This window comes from Crotalus tigris, unplaced genomic scaffold (genome assembly GCF_016545835.1).
Source record: "Crotalus tigris isolate CLP2741 ecotype Arizona unplaced genomic scaffold, ASM1654583v1 scf7180000018282.538533, whole genome shotgun sequence".
NCBI classification, from domain to species: Eukaryota; Metazoa; Chordata; class Lepidosauria; order Squamata; family Viperidae; genus Crotalus; species Crotalus tigris.
This window is the reverse complement of record NW_024096923.1, coordinates 1,347-21,389: the sequence shown is the minus strand read 5'-3', so window position 1 is coordinate 21,389 and position 20,043 is coordinate 1,347. Positions and strand designations below refer to the sequence as shown.

Here is a 20,043-nt window from a genome sequence, read left to right as displayed (position 1 = left end):
GCCCAGATTCTAGCATATGTGCTCCGATTTGGGAATATTGGTCGCCTCTCCTTACCGCCAACTTATGCTCGTGAATTCTAGTTTTGACACGTTTGGAGGTCTCCCCCACATAATTGGCAGAGCAACTTTCACAGTTGATCCTGTAAATGACATTGGACTTTTCTATGGTGGGGAGTGGGTCTTTCAATCTCATCACCTTAGATCGCAACGTCTGGTTGGGGTTATATGCCACCCTCACGTCATAGGGTGCCAGTAGCCTAGCCGTGGCTTCTCAGACGTTGCTAATGTAAGGGAGAATAATGCGAAGTCTCTGTGATGTAGGTTCTTCTATTTGAGACCTGATGGGGAGGGGGGGTCTGGATGGTAGTCCATGGCGCCTGATGAACTTCATGGGGTAGTCATTGTGCCTGCACACCTTAAAAAGGTGCTTCTTTTCCTCCATCCTAACCTTAGCAGTGCTGCAGTGGGAGCCTACTCTCTTGAAGAGTGTTCTAATGCACAATCAAACCAGCAATCTTGTTTGTAACCTCCCATTCTGTTTCCCTCACTCTGAGATCTACCAGAGTTTAGTTAAAATAAGGGTGTAAAAGCCTCTGTGTTTTCCTCCTATGTATTTAAAATTTTTGTTGTTGTTAATTGCGAAGTTGTGTCCGACCCATCACGACCCCATGGACAACGTTCCTCCAGGTCTTCCTGTCCTCTACCATCTTCTGGAGTCCATTTAAGTTCACACCTACTGCTTCAGTGACTCCATCCAGCCATCTCATTCTCTGTCGTCCCCTTCTTCTATTGCCCTCAATCTTTCCCAGCATTAGGCCCTTCTCCAGTGAGTCCTTCTTCTCATTAGGTGGCCAAAGTATTTGAGTTTCAACTTCAGGATCTGGCCTTCTAAAGAGCAGTCAGGGTTGATCTCTTCTAGGACTGACCGGTTTGAACGCCTTGCAGTCCAAGGGACTCGCAGGAGTCTTCTCCATCACCATAGTTCAAAGGCCTCAATTCTTTGGCGCTCAGCCTTTCTTATGGTCCAACTTTCACAGCCATACATTGCAACTGGGAAAACCATGGCCTGGACTAGACGCACTTTTGTTGGCAGGGTGATGTCTCTGCTTTTTAGTATGCTGTCTAGATTTGCCATAGCTTTCCTCCCCAGAAGCAAGCGTCTTTTAATTTCTTGGCTGCAGTCCCCATCTGAGGTGATCTTTGAGCCCAGAAAAATAAAATCTGTCACTACCTCCATTTCTTCCCCATCTATTTGCCAGGAATTGAGAGGGCCGGATGCCATGATTTTGGTTTTCTTAATGTTGAGTTTCAAGCCAACTTTTGCACTCTCCTTCTTCACCCGCATCAAGAGGCTTTTTAGTTCCTCTTCACTTTCTGCCATTAGAGTGGTATCATCTGCATATCTTAGGTTGTTGATATTTCTCCCGGCAATCTTAATTCCAACTTTTGATTCATCTACCCCTGCCTTTCTCATGATGTGCTCTGCATATAAGTTAAATAGGCAGGGCGACAGTATACAGCCTTGCCGGACTCCTTTTCCAATTTTGAACCAATCAGTGGTTCCGTGTTCAGTTCTCACTGTTGCTTCTTGACCCGCCTATAGGTTTCTCAAGAGACAAATGAGATGGTCTGGTACTCCCATCTCTTTAAGAACTTGCCACAATTTGTTGTGATCCACACAATCAAAGGCTTTTGCATAGTCAATGAGGCAGAAGTAGATGTTTTTCTGGAACTCCCTAGCTTTCTCCATGATCCAGCGTATGTTGGCAATTTGATCTCTAGTTCCTCTGCCTCTTCGAAATCCTCCCTGTACTTCTGGTAGTTCTCGATCTACATACTGCTGGGGTCTAGCTTGTAGGATTTTAAGCATAACTTTACTAGCATGTGAAATGAGTGCAATGGTGCGATAGTTTGAACATTCTTTGGCATTGCCTTTCTTTGGAATTGGAATGTAAACTGAACTTTTCCAATCCTGTGGCCACTGTTGAGTTTTCCAAATTTGCTGGCAAATTGAGTGTAGCACTTTTACTGCATCATCTTTTAAGATTTTGAATAGCTCAGCTGGAATACTGTGTTTAAAATAGGAGACCTTAGTAAAAGGAGTAGTTTGGGGAGGGGTGGCCCTGAGGCAAGTCTCCAGTACATTTTTGCCTCCCTTTCATTTCCAATCAGGTGGATGGAGCCTTTTTCCATGGGGACACAAGACAAAAAAATAAGAAGTGTGTCAGCTGTCCCCTCCAGTACCCTTTAAAATAAGATCCATTCTCTCATCCCACTTGTCAATGTGAAGAAGACTGACACCCCTTTGATAGGATGGTTGTGAGGAGAAATTGGGTGCAGGGACTTGCTTCAATAAAAACAGTGTATGTGGGGGAAGTACTTTTTTTGTTGTCTAAATGTCTTATTTGGTGTAGGTGTGCAATATAGCCTGAATGAATATCCAAATAACCAGTAAAATCTTAATGGTTGCCAAATTTCTTCCTCCTTCCCTCTTTGCCTTGAATTGAACCAGTAATTTTTTTTTTTTACTGTTTCCTGGCCAACATGAATATTTAGAGTTCATTTTCTTGAAAGAACAGGAACATACAATCCAGGCACAAACCATCTTCCTATAAATGCTGACTTCACAGTTTCCTAAGCAACACAGAAGAGGGAAAAACATTCAGAGGAAGAAAAGTTTGGGTCTCTGTGTGTGTGTGTGTGTGTGTGTGTGTGTGTGTGTGTGTGTGTGTCCGTCCATGTGTCAACATTTACATTAGCTCAGCATTTCTAAATCTTACTGCCCTTGACATGGAATGGAACTACAACTCCCAGAATCCTAGCCAGCATGTTCTATAAAGAAGACACCAGGCTGGGGCAAGCTATTCCTTAAATCATTTTTTAAAAATTCCTAGTATATAACAATACCTGAGATTAGTTGCTCTCTCTCTATCTCTTTCTGTGAAAGACAAGCTGAAGTGATAATATGTGACAGTTGCTAAGGCAACACACCTACATCATGAAAGTAGGACATAGATTGAGTTTCAAAACAGCAGATTTTGCAAATTTCCTGAGCCCATCAGATTGTACATTGCCAGAAGAACTTCAAAATGGACACACACAGTCATGACGATGTGTGCAGGGCAAACATACTGTACCTCTTTCACATCCTTGATTTGAATTGTAATTAATCTGTGTTTTTTCCTGACACATGTAACTATGGCAAAATTCTTTTATCATTGCTATAGAGCAGAATATCCCATCGGTCGCTAAGGTATCTCATGCCATCATGTAGGATAGCTGGTCTTAGGTTTTCTGCAACAAATACGATGCTCTTCATAAAGTGCCATACTATATATTTGTTTCCAGATCTGCACATTTATTTGGAAGGAATTCCACAGAGTGCAACAAGACTTATTTCCAAATAAGTATGCACCACTTCATAGTGTTCAACAATTTTAGGGCCTATTTGCTATCAAGCATTCTTATGACTTTGGGCCAATCAGACCTAAGAAGAAATCAGTGACAAGCCATTTCTGAAAATGTTACCAAAAAGACAGGAGTCGAGACCAACTTGAAGATGCACACACATACGTATTTGTGTGATATATGTTGGAATCCCTAAAGCTAAACACCTTCTTGCATGCCTTGCCCATATTAGAATGTTTCACTTGACTTCATGATGTTCCAAGTTTTGAGGTTACAATTCAGTATTACTGCAGTTGCTAACTATTTGTAGAAGTAGCAACAGCACATTTCTTCTTGCCCTCCTCCTAAGTGACAGGTCCCAATATGACAGACAGACAGGCAGGCAGAGATAGTGCTAGATTTGTTGCTTCTTGCTCAAAACCATAGGCACTGCGCTAACTCCATCTAATTTATGAACTCAGGAAACTCATAAGTAGGCCATGAGATCAATAACCTTCTATATTCTGTTATTGCTCCCTAGCAATCAATATTAAAGTATTGTTGTCATTTAACAGAATAACAGAGTTGGAAGGGACCTTGGAGGTCTTCTAGTCCAACCACCTGCTCAGGCAGGACACCCTATAACATTTCAGACAAATGGTTGTCCAATCTCTTAAAAACTTCCAGTGTTGGAGCGTTCACAACTTCTGGAGGGCAAGTCATTCCACTAGTTAATTATTCTCACTGTCAGGAAGTTTCTCTTTAATTCTAGGTTGCTTTTCTCTTTGGTTATTTTCCATCCGTTGCTTCTTGACCTGCCTTCAGGTGCTTTGGAGAATAGCTTGACTGCCTCTTCTTTGTGGCAGCCCCTGAGATATTGGAACACTGTTATCATGTCCCCCCTCGTCCTTCTCTTCATTAGACTAGACATACCCAATTCCATACCCAATTATATGTTTTGGCCTCCAGTCCCCTGATCATCTTTGTTGTTCTTCTCTGCATTCTTTCTAGAGCAGGGGTAGGCAACCTTGGCTCTTTTATGACTCGTAGACTTCAACTCCCAGAATTCCTGAGGCACCATGGCTGGCTCAGGAATTCTGGGAGTTGAAGTCCACTAGTCATAAAACAGCCAAGGTTGCCTACCTCTGTTCTAGAGTCTCAACATCTTTTGATTTAATAAACAGGCTTTAGCCAAGACTAGCAACTATCGATAGCCTTCTTTTCTATTTATTTCCAGAATTGTCTAAATTGGTATTTTCTCAGGTAGCCTGAGTTCCTTGCTTTAATGATTCATGGTATAAAGAAATATTGTCTTTCTTCAGTCCGAATCTCCATTCATTTTAGCTTCATTGGGTCAGGGCTTTTCAACCTTTTCACCCATTGTACCACTTTTAGGATATGGCAATATCCGAGTATCAGCAGTCGCCTAGCAAGGTGTCAAAAACTTGATGACCCCCCCCAAAAAAGGAAAAAAGTGGTAAAGTACAGGTAGTCCTTGACTTACAACAGTTCGCTTAGTAACTGTTTGAAGTTACAATGGCACTGAAAAAAGTGCCCCCCAAGCCACAGCCGAGCAAGACACCTGCCTGCCCGCCCGGCCGCACTCTTCCTTCTGTCTGAGGTTTTCATTGTTGTGAGCATTTCTGTTGAGGATTGGCAATGGGGGTGGGTTGGGGGGATGTTTGGTTTTTATTCCCCCCGTCAGTCTGCTGGGTGGTTGCAGCAGATTTTGGTCACTTCACATGACCCTGGGACACTGTGACCGTCATAAATATGAATCAGTTGCCACGCATCTGAATGTAAATCACAAGACCCTGGAGATGCTGCAACATTCCAGCTGATTGGCACTTCTTCTGGGCTCAGCAGAAGTGCCAGGATCAGCGCCGAGCTCCAGCTGGAGCCTGGTGCTGATCCTGGCGCTTCCGCTGAGCCCTGACAGCCCTGCAGCTCCAGCCATCTCTCGCTCAGGCTTGTGCAGTGCTACCACCGGTTCAGCTCATTCCTCTCCCTCACTACCACTTTTCTTGGATGGTCACGTACCACCTGCCAGGTGCCAATGTACCACATGTGGTACCTGTACCACTGGTTGAAAAGCCCTGCATTGGGTGATCTCAAGTTCCACAAACTGCCTTTTTAGCTGCTGCCTTCACACGTGGGCCTGATTTTGCAAAGCGGTATCATTTATCTCCTCTTTTAAACTAAAAAATCCCAACTCTTACTCCTCTGAGGAGAATTTCCTCCACTTTTGGGTCACCTTGCTTGTTCTTTATTGCACCTTTCCCAGCTCTAGGATACCAGTTTTAGAAGTACAGCAGCAAACCGCAAGCCTAGTTCTGTTCAGCATATTTCATACTAGTAGAGCAAACGCATTGAATTCGCACTGCACTAACCCATCATGTGTGCTTGTTTTTGGTAGAGTTTGTTCAGAGAATCTAATCACCGGTTTGAGTTGTGGCACAGTAGCTGGGATGCAGTATTGCAGGCTAACTCTGCTCACATTGCTAGGAGTTCAATTCCTTCAACCCTGAGAGGCTCAAGGTTGACTCAGCCTTCCATGCTTCCCAGGTCACTAAAATGAAGACCCAGATGGTTGGGGGCAATTATGCTGACTCTGTAAAGCACTTAGAGAGGGCTGTGAAGCACTGTGAAGTGGTATATAAGTCTAAGTGCTATTGCTATTGCTATTGTAAATTGTGATTTATATTTTAGCACTCTGTGTGGATCCAGTCACTTGTGACTAGTCAACCTACCATGTTGAATCGTAACAATGGTTTAGCTAAGTCTGTCAAAGAATGCCATTACAGTATATTTGCTCTTGTAATGGATTCTTCAGATCTGAAAGGGAAATCGGTAGGAGAAATAAGATGCCTCTTGTCTTAGGGCAGGGGTAGGCAACTTTGGCTCTTTTATGACTCATGGACTTCAACTCCCAGAATTCCTGAGCCAGCATAGCTCAGCTTGGAAACCTCTCCCTTTCCCCTCAGCATGGCTGGCTCAGGAATTCTGGGAGTTGAAGTCCACGAGTCATAAAAGAGCCAAGGTTGCCTACCCCTGTCTTAGGGCAATGTTGGTCAAAGAACAGGCTGGGTTGGTCAGGGTCTTGTCTAAAAAGGCAGGTGAGTGCTCCTTCGATATCCAGTTTACTGACATATTTTCATGCTCCAAAATCTGAAAGATACTTGACAGTAAGACTGGAAGAGAGGCCGCAGTAAAAATAAACAAAGCAAAACAAAAAAAAATCCCCCCCCCCTTCCCGCTGCACGCTCGCTTTGGGGGAAAAAAATACATGGCGTGGAAAATGCTCCCTCTGCTGGAGAAAAGTTCACATTGCTTCCTTGCTCCTTCACAAACCAGCAGAGCTTGCAGCTGTGTATACATTTCTTCTGGACATTGGTGTATTTGCTGGGGAAAACAACACATGAAACTAAGGAACAGATAGTTGCAAATTTCCATTCACATCTGCTCTTAATCACTTGCTCTGCTATGACTCATCTGTGCAATAACAAAACTGAAGGGATTATCTGCAATTCTATGGATTGCTTTTATATTTCATTCTCCTTCCTAGGAATCAAGAGCAGGCTATGCGTTAGTTCTGCTGTCTTATAAGGCACACAATGCTAATAGAAAGGGCCTTGCTTACATGAAACCCATGGGTTCATGACTGAGCACTGATTTGAATTTGGCTCAAGATAAAAAACAATAATAATTTCTCTCTCAACATGCCATGATTGTTATAGTCTGTTAGTTGTCATTTGAGGCGTTCCTGTAAATGAGCATGATGAGGACTTTTAGCTGTGTGTAGAGTTAGCTATCCTAGTTGCTTTCTTTTGCGTCATAGGTAAGTAAGAAGGGTAGAAAGAAGGCCCTGACATTCTTTTGAAATTAGGCCACAAGGGTGTGGTGCAAAAACACCAAAGAGATTTGGCAAATACTATTCCGTAGGGAACAGAAAAAGCACCCAAAGTACTCAGGCCCATTTTTAAAAACTCTCTAAAATCAGAACCAAGTCTTAATAGGTTGGCTGTAGCTGTGCCACAGAAGAATGGAGCAGTAGGGCTTGTTTTTTCTAACTGAGCCAGTTAACACTCAAAATGCTAGAAGCAAATATTTTTTAAGTGTTCAACATTTTTGCAAAGGTTCATTTGAGGTAGAGGCTCTAGGTTTCTATTAATCTGTCCTGTTAACATTTTCCCTCTAAATCAATACACTGAGTGAACCCAGGGACTTAGAAGAGTGGTCTTCTCTGTAGTGGCTCCTTCCATGTGGAATAACATTCCCTTGGAAATAAGATGGGCCCCTCCTGGCTACTTTTCCAGAAGGCTTCTAAAGACATGGTTCTGTCAGTGGGCCTGAGGATCCCAGATATAAGGACCCGCTTCAAACCCTCTTCCCAAGAAAGCAGAACTCTTGGAACGATGTCATCCCAAAAGGAACCTTTATTAGGAGAAGTTGACAGCAGGCATAGGAGGCAGGATCTGAGGGGTTCCCATGCAAATCAATAGATTAAAACAGCAAGAAGCAAACCAATAGTTTATCTGGTCAGTTCACAGGCAAATCTCCAGGTGATGAGTCTGCTGTGGGAACGGGGCTGATAAAGCGTAGTTCCCAAGGTTGTGAAACTGTTGTTAGGTCTTTGCACCTAGTCTTCCGTAGTGAGAGATAAGCCTGATGGCTGGAGGCACATTCCTTTCTCACCCCGGGCTGGCATCAAGGGGAAACAGTTCAAAGAGCAAGCAGATAGAGGAAGTGGAGAGGATACATTGTAGGAGCAGAAGTGAAAGAAAGAAAATACATTGTAGTTCCCATAGCTTCCCCCCTCCCCCCAGGAGTATGACAGAACCCGCAGGAAAGAATAAGAAAGGATCTAATAAAGCAAAGAGCTCCCGATCCCAATATGTGGGTTCTGACACCAGGTAGATTTGGAGCTTATCAAATGATGAATAAGATCATGTTTGTCACCACCACAGATTGTATGAGTATGTGTGCCTCTGAGGTTTTTATTTTGTTGATTTTGAATATACGCCATCCAGAATCATCATGTGTGAGTTGGGAGGCTATATAAATCTTAAATCCTGACTAGCACCAGAAACAGAGTCAGCAGCACAATCAGATGGCTCAGTTTAGATTGAATAGAAAACCATGACTTCATATCCCCAACCTCTGCTTATGCCTTCTCCTTTCCACTCCCACTTAATACACTGCAATTCTTTCTCATTCATATAAGCCATAATTCACAGAAGCCATAATTTGTCATTTAAACACAGAAAAATATGATTTGTGTAGAGTGTATTTGCAGAGTTTGACTGTAATGGCAGATTAATTTCTGTGAACAACACAAAAACAATCTGAAAATCAAAGAGAGTTGTGAAAAAAGAGTACATAAACACAAGTCTGTAGTGCAAATGGCCAAACCCAGGTTTGCCATTATAGGCGATGCTACCCCATAAATGTTGAATCAGAAACAAATCCGACTGAGCTAAGTAGCATTACAGTCACTTTTGGGTGAATTGTAGCCGATACTAGCAATGCTAAATATTATTTTCCAGCATTTTTTAAAAAAACAATTTCTGCTTGGGTTGATGGAAATTTTTGTTAGATTGTTTTTCACTGTTTGATATGTCTATGTGGGTGGCTGGTTAAATGTGTGCACATATACATGTGTATGTATACTCCATGCAAACAAATCACATTTGCAGAATTGCCACAAATTATTATTATTTATTCAAATTTTATAGCCGCTCATCTCAGTCAAGTGACTCTCGGTGGCTTAATATTCTAAAATACAGGCTAAATAGTGATTGCTGACAGCCCAACATAATTGGATGTTTGAGGGTTGGCTGAATTCAGACTAGCAGAGCTGGCTTCATTATTTTTCAGAATTTCTCACCAGTATCACAAAGACCTAGTGTAGAAATCATATGCCTCAAAGAACACCGAATATCTTCCAGTGCAAAAATTTCGCTCCTGCTTCCTTCAGTACTTCCTTCAGTTTTGTGATATAATTTAAGGTAGGAAAGATGAGCATCTGGTCACTGCTATTGTTAAATATTTGTGAATCAGAAATCTTTCCTAATCTCTCGTATTACAAATCACCCAGAGATTGGCCAATTAATCCCAAGATGCCTTCTTTTTGCCTTGCTGTAAAATCTTCTTGTTTTTTTTTCCTTTAAAAGAGGCTAAATCTTGCTGGTTCAAGATGCCTTGAAAAGATGAAAGTTTAGGCATTACGTTTGCATAGTATCACTTAGTGCATGGGTGATAGTCCATAGATTACCTGTAACTTCATTTATAAACACCCTTACTGATTAAATTTGGTAACAAAATGGCCCAGTTTTGGTAAAATAATGTGGTGGTGGTGATGGTTGGTTGGTTACAGAGTCAGCCAGATGTTTAGATGGGATTTGGCATTCTTGTCCATCTATTGAGTCCATCCCAAGGATCTGGGATGGACAGATGTTGTGTGATGGTATTAAAGGTATTGCTACAAGATGTAAGCTGTTCCAAGTAAAGCTGCCTTTTGCAATTGACTGATGGTGTTTTTGTCAATGCCGATGATGTTCAAGTGATGCTTCAGATGATTGCACACAAAGTGCCCATTACTATTGGTACTATTTTTGATTTCTTTTGCAATAGTTGTTCCACTTTTACTTGCAGGTTTTTGTATTTTCTGATTTTCTTCAGTTCTTTTTCCTCTATTCTGTTGTCTCCAGGTACTGCCACCTCCACTGTCCAGATGTTGTTGTTGCTGCTGCTACTGTTGTTGTTGTTGTTGTTGTTGTTGTTGTTGTTGTTGTTCTTCTTCTTCTTCTTCTTCTTCTTCTTCTTCTTCTTCTTCTTCTTCTTCTTCTTCTTCTTCTTCTTCTTCTTCTTCTTCTTCTTCTTCTTCTTCTTCTTCTTCTTCTTCTTCCTATTCTCACAGTCAACCAGATGTTTAGACTGAATTTGGCATTTTTATCCTCCTATCAAATTATTATTATCTCTAGAAACTTAAGTGTGGGTATAAAAGTTTCAAATTCCACTCCCACCCTTAACCCCTTCCCAAGAACTCCCAAAATATTCAGATTTGTGCTGCAGAAATTGGACCATGTCATATTGAAAATCAGTGTACAATTTCATTTTGTTTTTACATGAGTAGGTAAAAAACGTGAGTGGGTTTTTAAAGAGAGAACTGTCTCCTGTTTCTTGCCTCTTTCCATATATAGTCTTAAGTGCTTGAGGACTCTTCCCCCAATTTATCCCTCTTCTTTCCAATGACATAATTTTTCATTTTGGGAGATAGAGTTGTATCTATCTACCTACCTGACTCCTTCAATCTATCTATCTACCTGACTCCTTCAAGGTCCCTCATCCAGGCTTTGTTGGTTCTCCAGATGTGTGAGACCTGAATTTCCAGCCAGCATGTCATAGAATTTAATTCTTGTGTATCTTAATTTCTTGTGGTCCCACCAGGGCCCCTTCAGTGTTTTGCAGTGGGAGGTCTTCTCATGAGATGAAGGAAATCATTAGAACTTATCCTTAGAGTTATCTCCGAAATGATACTTTGTAAACTGATCTATTTCATCTTGAGGACAGGACTGTTTTATTGAGTAGGCATTTAATGGCTAAATAAATTAAGGTTGTTTTACAGATGTATATGTGTACACACACACACACACACACAACAAGTTTTTAGCATTGTATGTATAAACATGCCCAATCACTAAGAATGAAGTCCAAAACATGAATACATTTGGGTGTACCTATAAAAAAACTAGGAATTTCTACCAGATCTGGGCAATGATCATACAGTGACTCTAAATAATTGGATTCAGGATTGAATCAAGCCTATTGAAATAAATGCAGAAGATTGTGCAAGAAAAAGAATGGAATTGTGACAGAGTCTCATCTGCTGAGCATCCAGTTGATTGTGCTTTCATTTTCAGGAGGTGGGTCAGCCTTCTGTTCAGCTGAATTTATCTGGTTAATTAAGGTAGAATTAGAAACAAAAGTGAGCATGAATAGCAGCTTCAGAGAACTATAATGCGGAACCAAATATTTGCCTTAACTTTAGGAAGAAACCCTGCTGATTCTACCCTGCAGCCTTTCTGCTCTGCTGACCATTTCTTGTACTTGGGTGTTGTCACAGCTGCACAGTTTGCTGATGCAGAGTTATTCTGCTGCTTTTTCTGCTAGGCATGTGATCTTTTCCACACTGTCTTCCTTTGACCCAACTTGAACTGAAGCATCCCAAATTGAGAATTTAAGCATCTCAAACTGAGACCGGATCTCACAAAAGATTTCAGAAGGCATGTTTGTACCATTGTGAACTGGACAGGGACGTAATTTTGTTCATGCATGTCAGTGGATTGAGCTGTAGCACAGTACAAAGGTTAATTGCAATTTTATTGTTAAACCCATGTTCCTGTCCCTGGTAGAGAAATATCACAAAGCAACACAGTATTTGATATAAAAGTAAAAAAAACAACAACCCAAGAGAAATATCTCTCATTCACAGATGGAAGGAAGAACCTGCTTGTCACCTAACATGTGTGCGTTGGTGCGTATGTACACGCACGTACCCCACATACAAGCAAACACAAATCCCAGCTATGAAAATGAGGAATGGCAACTTCTTCAAATCCTGTAGCAATGCACACCATGGACTGTAGTTCAGTGCAAGCTGACATGGGGGTTCACAGGTTTGGTTTTGAGGGGAAATATGCGGAACCGTGTAATTGATACAACCAGTTGGGCAGGTTTCAATATGTATCGTCTTGGAAACATCCCACAGTCTTGCTTTTGGTGTCACAACAGTACAGGTGAGAGCATGAGAACAATAGAGGTTAGGAATGTTCATGCTGTGTTCAAATATAATGGGTTCAAAGAGCATCTCGGAACATTGCAGCCATATCGCTCGCACAAGATAGAAGTGCCTCAGCGGTGTGAAAACCTCCATATTTGTTGGTGGAGGGTCATAATATATGATGCATTTCGAATGTAACTTTATGCAGAATGGTCTGAAGTAGTCCTCAACTTAGAAAAGTTCATTTAGTGACCATTTGAAGTTACCTTGGCACTGGAAGAAAGCGACATGGCCATTTTTCACACTTACAACCACTGCAGCATCCCCAAGGTCACATGATCAAAATTCAGATGCTTGGCAACTACCTCACATTTAGGATGGTTGTAGTGTCCTGGGGGGTCACATGCTCGCCTTTTGCGACTTTCTGACAAGCAAAGTCAACGGGGAACTAATTTAAGAACTGCAGTGATTCGCTTAAAAACCGTAGCAAGAAAGATCGCAAAATGGGGGCAAAATTTAGTTAACTATTTCCCTCAGCAGCAGAAATTTTGGGCTCAATTGTGGTCGCAGGTCTAGGACTACATGCACTATAAATCATGGCCAACCGTTCATCATTATAATAACGATATTCTTGCAAAAAGTCTGAAGGAGAGAGTTGGATGCTGTGCTGGAACCAAGAATTCTTAGTTTCCTGCTCAGCCGCTGAGGAGGTTTCCTGGCATCTGCCACAAATTAGATGTGTAAACAAGACTAAGCCTACCATCAAATGCCACTTTTCGATTTTATCCTCACTACTATCATCTGTTCAGTTAGCAAAACTAAAACAGCATATGCCCACTTTTCAGCACCTTGGCACCAAGCGTCCTGGCCCTCAGTGTGAGAAGGAGACTTTCTATTATTGGTACAAGAGAGGAGTCTCTTGATCTCTCCTTTATGTTTAAAAAAAAATGGGCCGAACTTCTCCCTGGGGCTTTTTGGCCCTTTTTGCCGGCAAATGGTATTGCAATGCTTCATAGAACGAATTTGACAAGGCACAACTTCCACTGAATCAACATTTTTGTGCCCTCAAAAAACAGCTTTCCTTCTACCCCTTTCTCCCGTAATGTCCTATTATTTTGGAAAGCGATACACAGTGTGCTGCAATGAACACTTGAGATGATTTTTTTGTTTTGAGCACAAACCCCAGCTGGCCAAGAACAAAGCCAATAAAGGGTCAGAGATGTGTCATTTGTGCAGGGTATAGAAGCAAAATGAGCCAATCAGCATATAGGTGGAGAAAGAGCTGTACAAATAGATCCCAACTTTTCTTACATAATCTGATTTTCAGGGCTCAGCGCACCAACAGTCAATATGACCAATCAGCTGTTCAGGAGAGAGAACAGGTGCCGATCTGGCATTCCTACAATCCAGCTTTTCTAACTCAGAGTTTATTTCAAGTGGCATTGAGACTTTATAAAAAACATTCATTTAATAAAATAAGGGGAGGAATCTTGCTTTCTCTCCAGCTTTATCAGCCACTCTGGATCTACTGCAGGCTAGCTGACATAATTTAGCATGCCCCTGACTTCCAGGGATTGGTCTATATTGGGAAGTACCAACCCAATATTCAGAATTAAGATTTGAAGTCATCCCAGGACAGGTACTCATTCTGACATGGTCTGTTCATATTCTTGGGCATTCTCAGTCCTTATTCAAGCTTTAGATAAATCTTGCTTACTTCCATATGTAAATCTGGATGGTGCCATGCTGAGTTGTCTCATCCTAAGCATCACACTCACAAGAGGGATCTTTTCTGGACATCCAATAGATGACATGTATTGACACCCTCGTGGCCAGTAGGTATGGTCTTACTTTCTCATATATTAATACAGTCTGGTTTATTTTATTTGTATTATATCCCATCTTTCATTCAGCAGCTTGAAGTGGTATACATGGCGCTCCTTCTTATTATGCACCACAGCAGCTACCGTAAATGCCAGCGTATAAGGTGACTTCCGTGAGCGCTGAAATCGGCGCCAAAGACGGGGGTCGTCTTATACGCCGAGTCATCTTATACGCCAGAAATACTGGTAGTTTCCGGCGTATAAGACGATGTTCTAGGAATGCGGCCCAGCTATAAAGACGGGGGTCGTCTTATACGCCGGGTCGCCTTGTACGCCGGCATTTACGGTACTTTGTGAGGTAGACTGGCCTGAGAGAGAATTCCCAGCCCAAACTCACCCAGGGAACTTCCCTGGCTAAGGAGGGACCTGAACTTGGATCTCTCTGCTCCCAATGCAACATCTTAATTGCTAATACGTCTTAAGTGAAAACAGGAGAGGTAAACTGGACTCTAGTGTCATTCAGTTCTTGAGGCCTTTCTTAGTTGGAGACTAGAGGACAGGAAGGCCTGGAGGAACGTTGTCCATCGGGTCGCAATGGGTTGGACATGACTTCGCAACTAACAACAACAACAACAAATAAACTCAAGCTTCTCATTGTGTCTCAGAGTAAACTTTCTAAAAGGCTGTTCTGTGATATAGACACCAGTGTCTACCAAATAACTGTAGCAATATTAGGGCATTTATCAGTTGATATTAGTCTTGGTAGCTTTATGCCTTAAGTCAAAGGCAGAATGACTTAATGCTAATTGCTAGAGAACAGTACAGTGGTTGAAAAGGGCATTTGCCCTCCTGTCCTTCCAGAATGGATCTAGTTGTCCACTCTGTGACAGAATATTGGCTCTTTTTATGTTCTCAGACAGTCCAGTGAGTATGGCTTGGAGAGCATGCAGTTGAAAACAGAGAGAAGACAAAGTGTATTGCAAGTGGATCAGAGCTTGCTTTCCTGAACAGAAGGCGTGTAAGCACCAACTTACTTAGGGGCACCAAGGACTGATTCTGTGGAGAGAGGTTTTTCTGTGAGGGTGTGTGGTTTTGTGTGCTGCCTGCATCACACAGATGGAGCTTTGCTTGTTTGTGAGGCCCTGTTGCTGGCATGCTGCGGCCTGGTACTGGTCCACGGACTGAGGGTTGGGGACCCCTGACTTAGAAGACAAGAAAGTGGAAATGTGACGGATTATAATCTACAGGGGGTTAAGGTGGCTAACTGAGCAATATTATTATTTTACTGTTTCAAAGCATCGTTTGTGGAGTCCTTGATCTCTCTCTGCTCAGGCTATTGTCTTGCAAGTATTTCATTTCCCACCCTTCAGTGCTAGAAGGAAATGGGGTTTGTTCTCTGTTCGTACACATTGGCTTGCCCTGTCCACAGTAAAATAGCTATGCTATTATATTACCCAACTAGGTTTCATTCCTTTCTAACACTGATTATGTTACCTAGTTGGGTAATGAAACGTCTGCAAGAAAACAACCAAGCTCAGAGAGCACCAAGGACTCCGCTGTTCAACCCCTAGTGTCAAATACTTTCTTCTACTGATAAAGCGTCATTTCTTTGGTTTCTTCAGGTCAGATCTTGCCTACAAACCGAAACACGCCAAGTCCCATTGATCCCGACAGCATTCAGGTTCCAATTGGGTATGAACCAGACCCTGCCGATCTTGCTCTTTCTAGCATTCCTGGTCAGGAAATGTTTGACCCTCGCAAGCGCAAGTTCTCTGAGGAGGAGCTCAAGCCCCAGCCGATGATTAAGAAAGCTCGCAAAGTCTTCATTCCCGAAGATCTGAAGGTAACTTGGGACTGGTGTCTAGGGCGATGCCGAGGTCCAGGCTCAAAGGGGAAAAGGTAAATTGGAGGATGCACAGGTAGATAGATTATACCAGGGGTAGTCAACCTTGGCTCTTTTATGACTCGTGGACTTCAACTCCCAGAATTCCTGAGCCAGCTAAGGCTCATAAAAGAGCCAAGGTTGACTACCCCTGGGTTACACCCATTGACAACTTCTTAAAAAAAACAGTGTCTTTTTCTGGCCTCTGCCACGGTTTGATAAAGACAGGAAGGACAGCAATTTGATGTGGTACAATGACATTTGGCAGGAATAAAGGAACATTGTATTATGAGAGCAAGTGAAGGAGAGCTCTCCAACCAAATCTCCACGAGTGGATTCAGCTGGAGTTGGCAATCCTAGATTCTTAACCTAAGACAAGTAGAATGTCAGGGTTCCGACTAATGAAGGACTTCAAAGAACTTTCAGGCATGTTTCCTAAAGTCTTTATTACAGAGCTACAAATTGCCGGTCTCCATCATGGACGTTTTGATGCCAGAATCTGACTTCCTCTTGCTGGCATCAAACTTTTCTTGCTAAACCTCTCCCTTATCTTGCAGTCACAAGTCACATTATCCAATTAGTGTGAAGGTCAAAAGTTTACTTCCTCTTTCTCCCCCCCCCCCCGCTTTTTACCCCCCCCCACTCTAAGCTATGTATTAACCCAGTAAATACCAGACACTTTTGAATATTGTCAAAGCAAGAATATACAGTATTTGCAGCATTGACATAGAAATTGCAGAGGGTTTCTTTCTTTTTTTTGCTGCATTCATTTTAATTTTTGTACCCTTCCTATTGGTGAACAAGGTGGGATCACCTTAAATTCAGGATGGTCTTCCTTTCAGGGAAATGTAGTCTGCTTCTTCCCTGAAATCAGATGTTGTCCAATGAGGCTAATTCCAACAGCATAGATCTTGGATTGAAATTCTCGATTCCCTTCTGAGTTCAGAATGCTGGACACAACGCTGTACCAATTATAAATAGGATAACCATGAAGAACTGCAGATGCAATAAATCTTGCTTCTAAATCCTGAGCTTCTAATATGAACAGGATGGCAAAGATTGTTCAGAAAGATTTGTGACAGAGCTTAAAAAAAAAAAGCCAATTTAGGCAGGGTTGGGTGCTAATCCCCTTGAGCAAGTTGTTATTCCAGCATGTATTATCTCAATTATTTTAAAAGAGTCACCAGGATTCTTTAAAAAAAAAAAAGCCAATCTTGTTTGCTATATAATTCTGTGGTCTTGGAAAAGTTAAGAAACTCTCTGCATACATTTTTGTGTTCATTTGAGACACATACAGTAAACCTGTGAGCAGAATAACAAAGGGGAGGAGGTTTTTTTTTTTTAAAGACATTAAATATAGAGAAGTCTTAGTAAAGTTGCTGATGATCTTTGTGAACTGGATTAACAGGCAATCACTTCCTGGAGTTTGCTCTGCTTTGTCTTGTTCCCATTCCTAGCAAAATGCTTGACCAAAGTTTGTGTTTCCTGGTGTCGATTGGTGGCAGAATTTGGGTACAGAAGCAAGCACAAATTAGATCCACTGATAGTCTTTGGGCTATGTATGATTTCAAGTGTTTGCTGTCCTTTCAGACTGGGATTAAAGGTTTAGATTTTGTAATTTTTTTTAAATACAAGAGATGTGCATGGCCTTGGTAATTCAAGAATGAATTGAATTGAAAGTTGCTTTTTTTTTCCTGGAGAGGAATCAGATGGGAAGTAAGCACTGCAGAAATATATGAGCCAATTTCCCATCCTTCTTAGAAAGAGAGATATTCGTTAGCCAATCTTAAATTATTTAATTTTGCAGACAGTCTATTGCAGGGGTGGCGAACCTGTGGCACGCGTGCCAGAGGCGGCACTCAGAGCTCTCTCTGTGGGCACATGTGCCATTGCCCCAGCCTCATCTCCCCCCCATGACCCTCTCCTCATCAGCAGCCGCCTGGAGGAGAGTCACCCCCGAGCCTGGCCCACACGGAGCAACGCAGCCAAGGACATGGCAGCCAGGCAGCGTACAGAAGACTCTGCCCTCACGTCCCATCGTGCACAGTTGATGCTGCAGGGCGCAGGCAGGGGGTGTGGCCACCATGGTGCTGCTGGGCTGCCTGGGCGATTTGCAGTGGGCCCTGGTGGCGGTGAATGGCTCTGCAGGCAGGCGGGGTGGGGGATGGGGTGGAGCGGAGCGGGGGGGAGTGGGGGCGGGGCCAGTTTTTGGGCACTCGGTCTCTAAAAGGTTCGCCATCACTGGTCTATTGGCTTGGCTATTGATTCTGTTCAATAGGGATACCCCAGACAATTGATGGACCCTCTTTCAGGTGACCAGGTCCTTTCTGGGTAACATTGGGTCAGGGGATCCTCTGTGGGGTTGCTGTGAGAAATATTCTCAGCATCTGTCAAAGTTGCTTGGCATCGCTTGGAATTGGATTCCTGCTGAACAGGTCCTATGGAAGTACCTGAGGTTGATCTGAGCTCAGTTTTCTGGAAAAGGTTTGAACTGATAGATTCAGAAAAAGTGGACAGGTCCTTGCAGCTATGAGTTTGACCCCTATGTTCTGAGCTTATACCTTTCCTAGCTGGTTACAGTTTTCTAGGTGGTAGCATGTGGATGGGTCCTCATAGTGGGAGAGGTAGTGCCCACTTGACTTGAAACATGTGGTGGTGTGCCTTCTTCTCAAGACCCTCCTGAGATCCAACTTTGTTTTAAGTACTCAGCTTAGTGGGCCTTGGATAAAGTGGATTATCTGTACCTTTCTCGGGCTAGATTACAGTACCAAGATGACATTGGCTTTGCTTGTGGGTGACATCTGGAGAGCTGGGGATGGGTTAGTGCAACCTTTTTGGCCCACATGGATCCCTCAACAGCTTTTGATAGCATTGACCACCTTTGGGGCTTGAGAGCAGGGACAGTTTGTTTCTGCTGGAGAGGAGAGGGAAGGGGTCCAACCCTAGGCCTCTCTTGTGTGGGAGTACCTCAGAATTCAGGACTATCACTGCTTCACTTCAGCATCTAATGAAACTGCTGGGCAAATTCATTTAGCAGCATGATTTATACACCTCCATCCATGGCCAAGCAGGCAACGCCATTCAGCAGCCTGGAGGCTCTGAGGGTCAGGATAGAGAAGAACCAGCTCAGACTCAGTCCTGGCCAGAGAGAGAGTAGCTTTGGGGTTTTCATATCCTGGAAGTGTCATATTTTACTCTTGATGGTAGCTTTCTCCAGATGTAGCTAATGCACAATTTGGGATCATGATGGACTTACAGCTTATGCTGTCACTGTGCCACAATGCACTTTACATGGGGCTGCCCTTGAAGACCATCCAGTAATTACAACTGGTCCAGGATGCAGTGGCATGCAGAGTTTTGGGGGTTCTATTGTGTTGCCCATATTACAACATTGCTTTGCAAGATGTTTCCAGTTTCTTTCAGGGTGCAATTCAAGATTCTATTTATCCCTTCTGTCCCTTTGATTGCAAGGAGATCCAAATCAATTAATCCTATGGGAAGTCCACCCTGACTAATCTTTGGTCGGGTTGAGCTGAAACTCAAATACTTTGGCCCCCAAATGAGAAGAGAGGGCTCATTGGAAAAGACCCAGCTGTTGGGAAAGATTGAAGGCAAAAGGAGAAGGGGATGGCAGACAATGTGATGGTTAGATAGTGTCATTGACACAGTGGCCGTGAATTTGGGCAAACTCTGGGAGACAGTGGAGGACAAGAGGACCTGGCGTGCTGTGGTCCATGGCGTCATGAAGAGTCAAACACAACTTAGCAACCAAACATCATCAGCAAAACGTTGTCAACCTTAAAGGCTGTGTGGCAGGTTATCTCTATGACCAGCTGTCCCTGAGGGCATCTGTTCACTTCCAGCAGATTGGACGGGGTTGATGTGTTCTAGGCCTCTTCTCCCTGGGGCTGTCTTCTAGCTGGACCAAGGGAACACTCAGGCTTTCCTCAGGGGCAACCCTTGTCCTGTAGAAGACCCTCCCTCTAAGATGCCCACCCTTCTAGCCTTCCAGAAAGTTTTAAAAGACTGGCCCTTCTCTCAAGTGGGGTGAAGCTTGAATCTAAGGATTGCAGGGTTTTGATTCATCGGAGAATGTTGGGTTGGTGCTGGGAGTTGTTTATTTAGATAGCAGCTTTATTGTTTTTATTGCTGGTGCTATAAGCCGCCCT

At 42.9% G+C, this 20,043-nt stretch overlaps 1 protein-coding gene across 1 annotated transcript in view; it reads left to right on the top strand.

The window, feature by feature from the left end:
- Positions 1 to 15,928, top strand: part of LOC120310743 (hepatic leukemia factor-like) — a 77,024-nt gene extending 61,096 nt beyond the window's left edge. Inside the window, exon 3 of the mRNA XM_039349510.1 lies at positions 15,615 to 15,928. Within this exon, the coding sequence (XP_039205444.1) occupies positions 15,615 to 15,895 (281 nt within the window). The 3' untranslated portion in view covers positions 15,896 to 15,928. The remainder of the gene's footprint in view (positions 1 to 15,614) is intronic.
- The last annotated feature ends 4,115 nt before the right edge of the window (positions 15,929 to 20,043 follow it).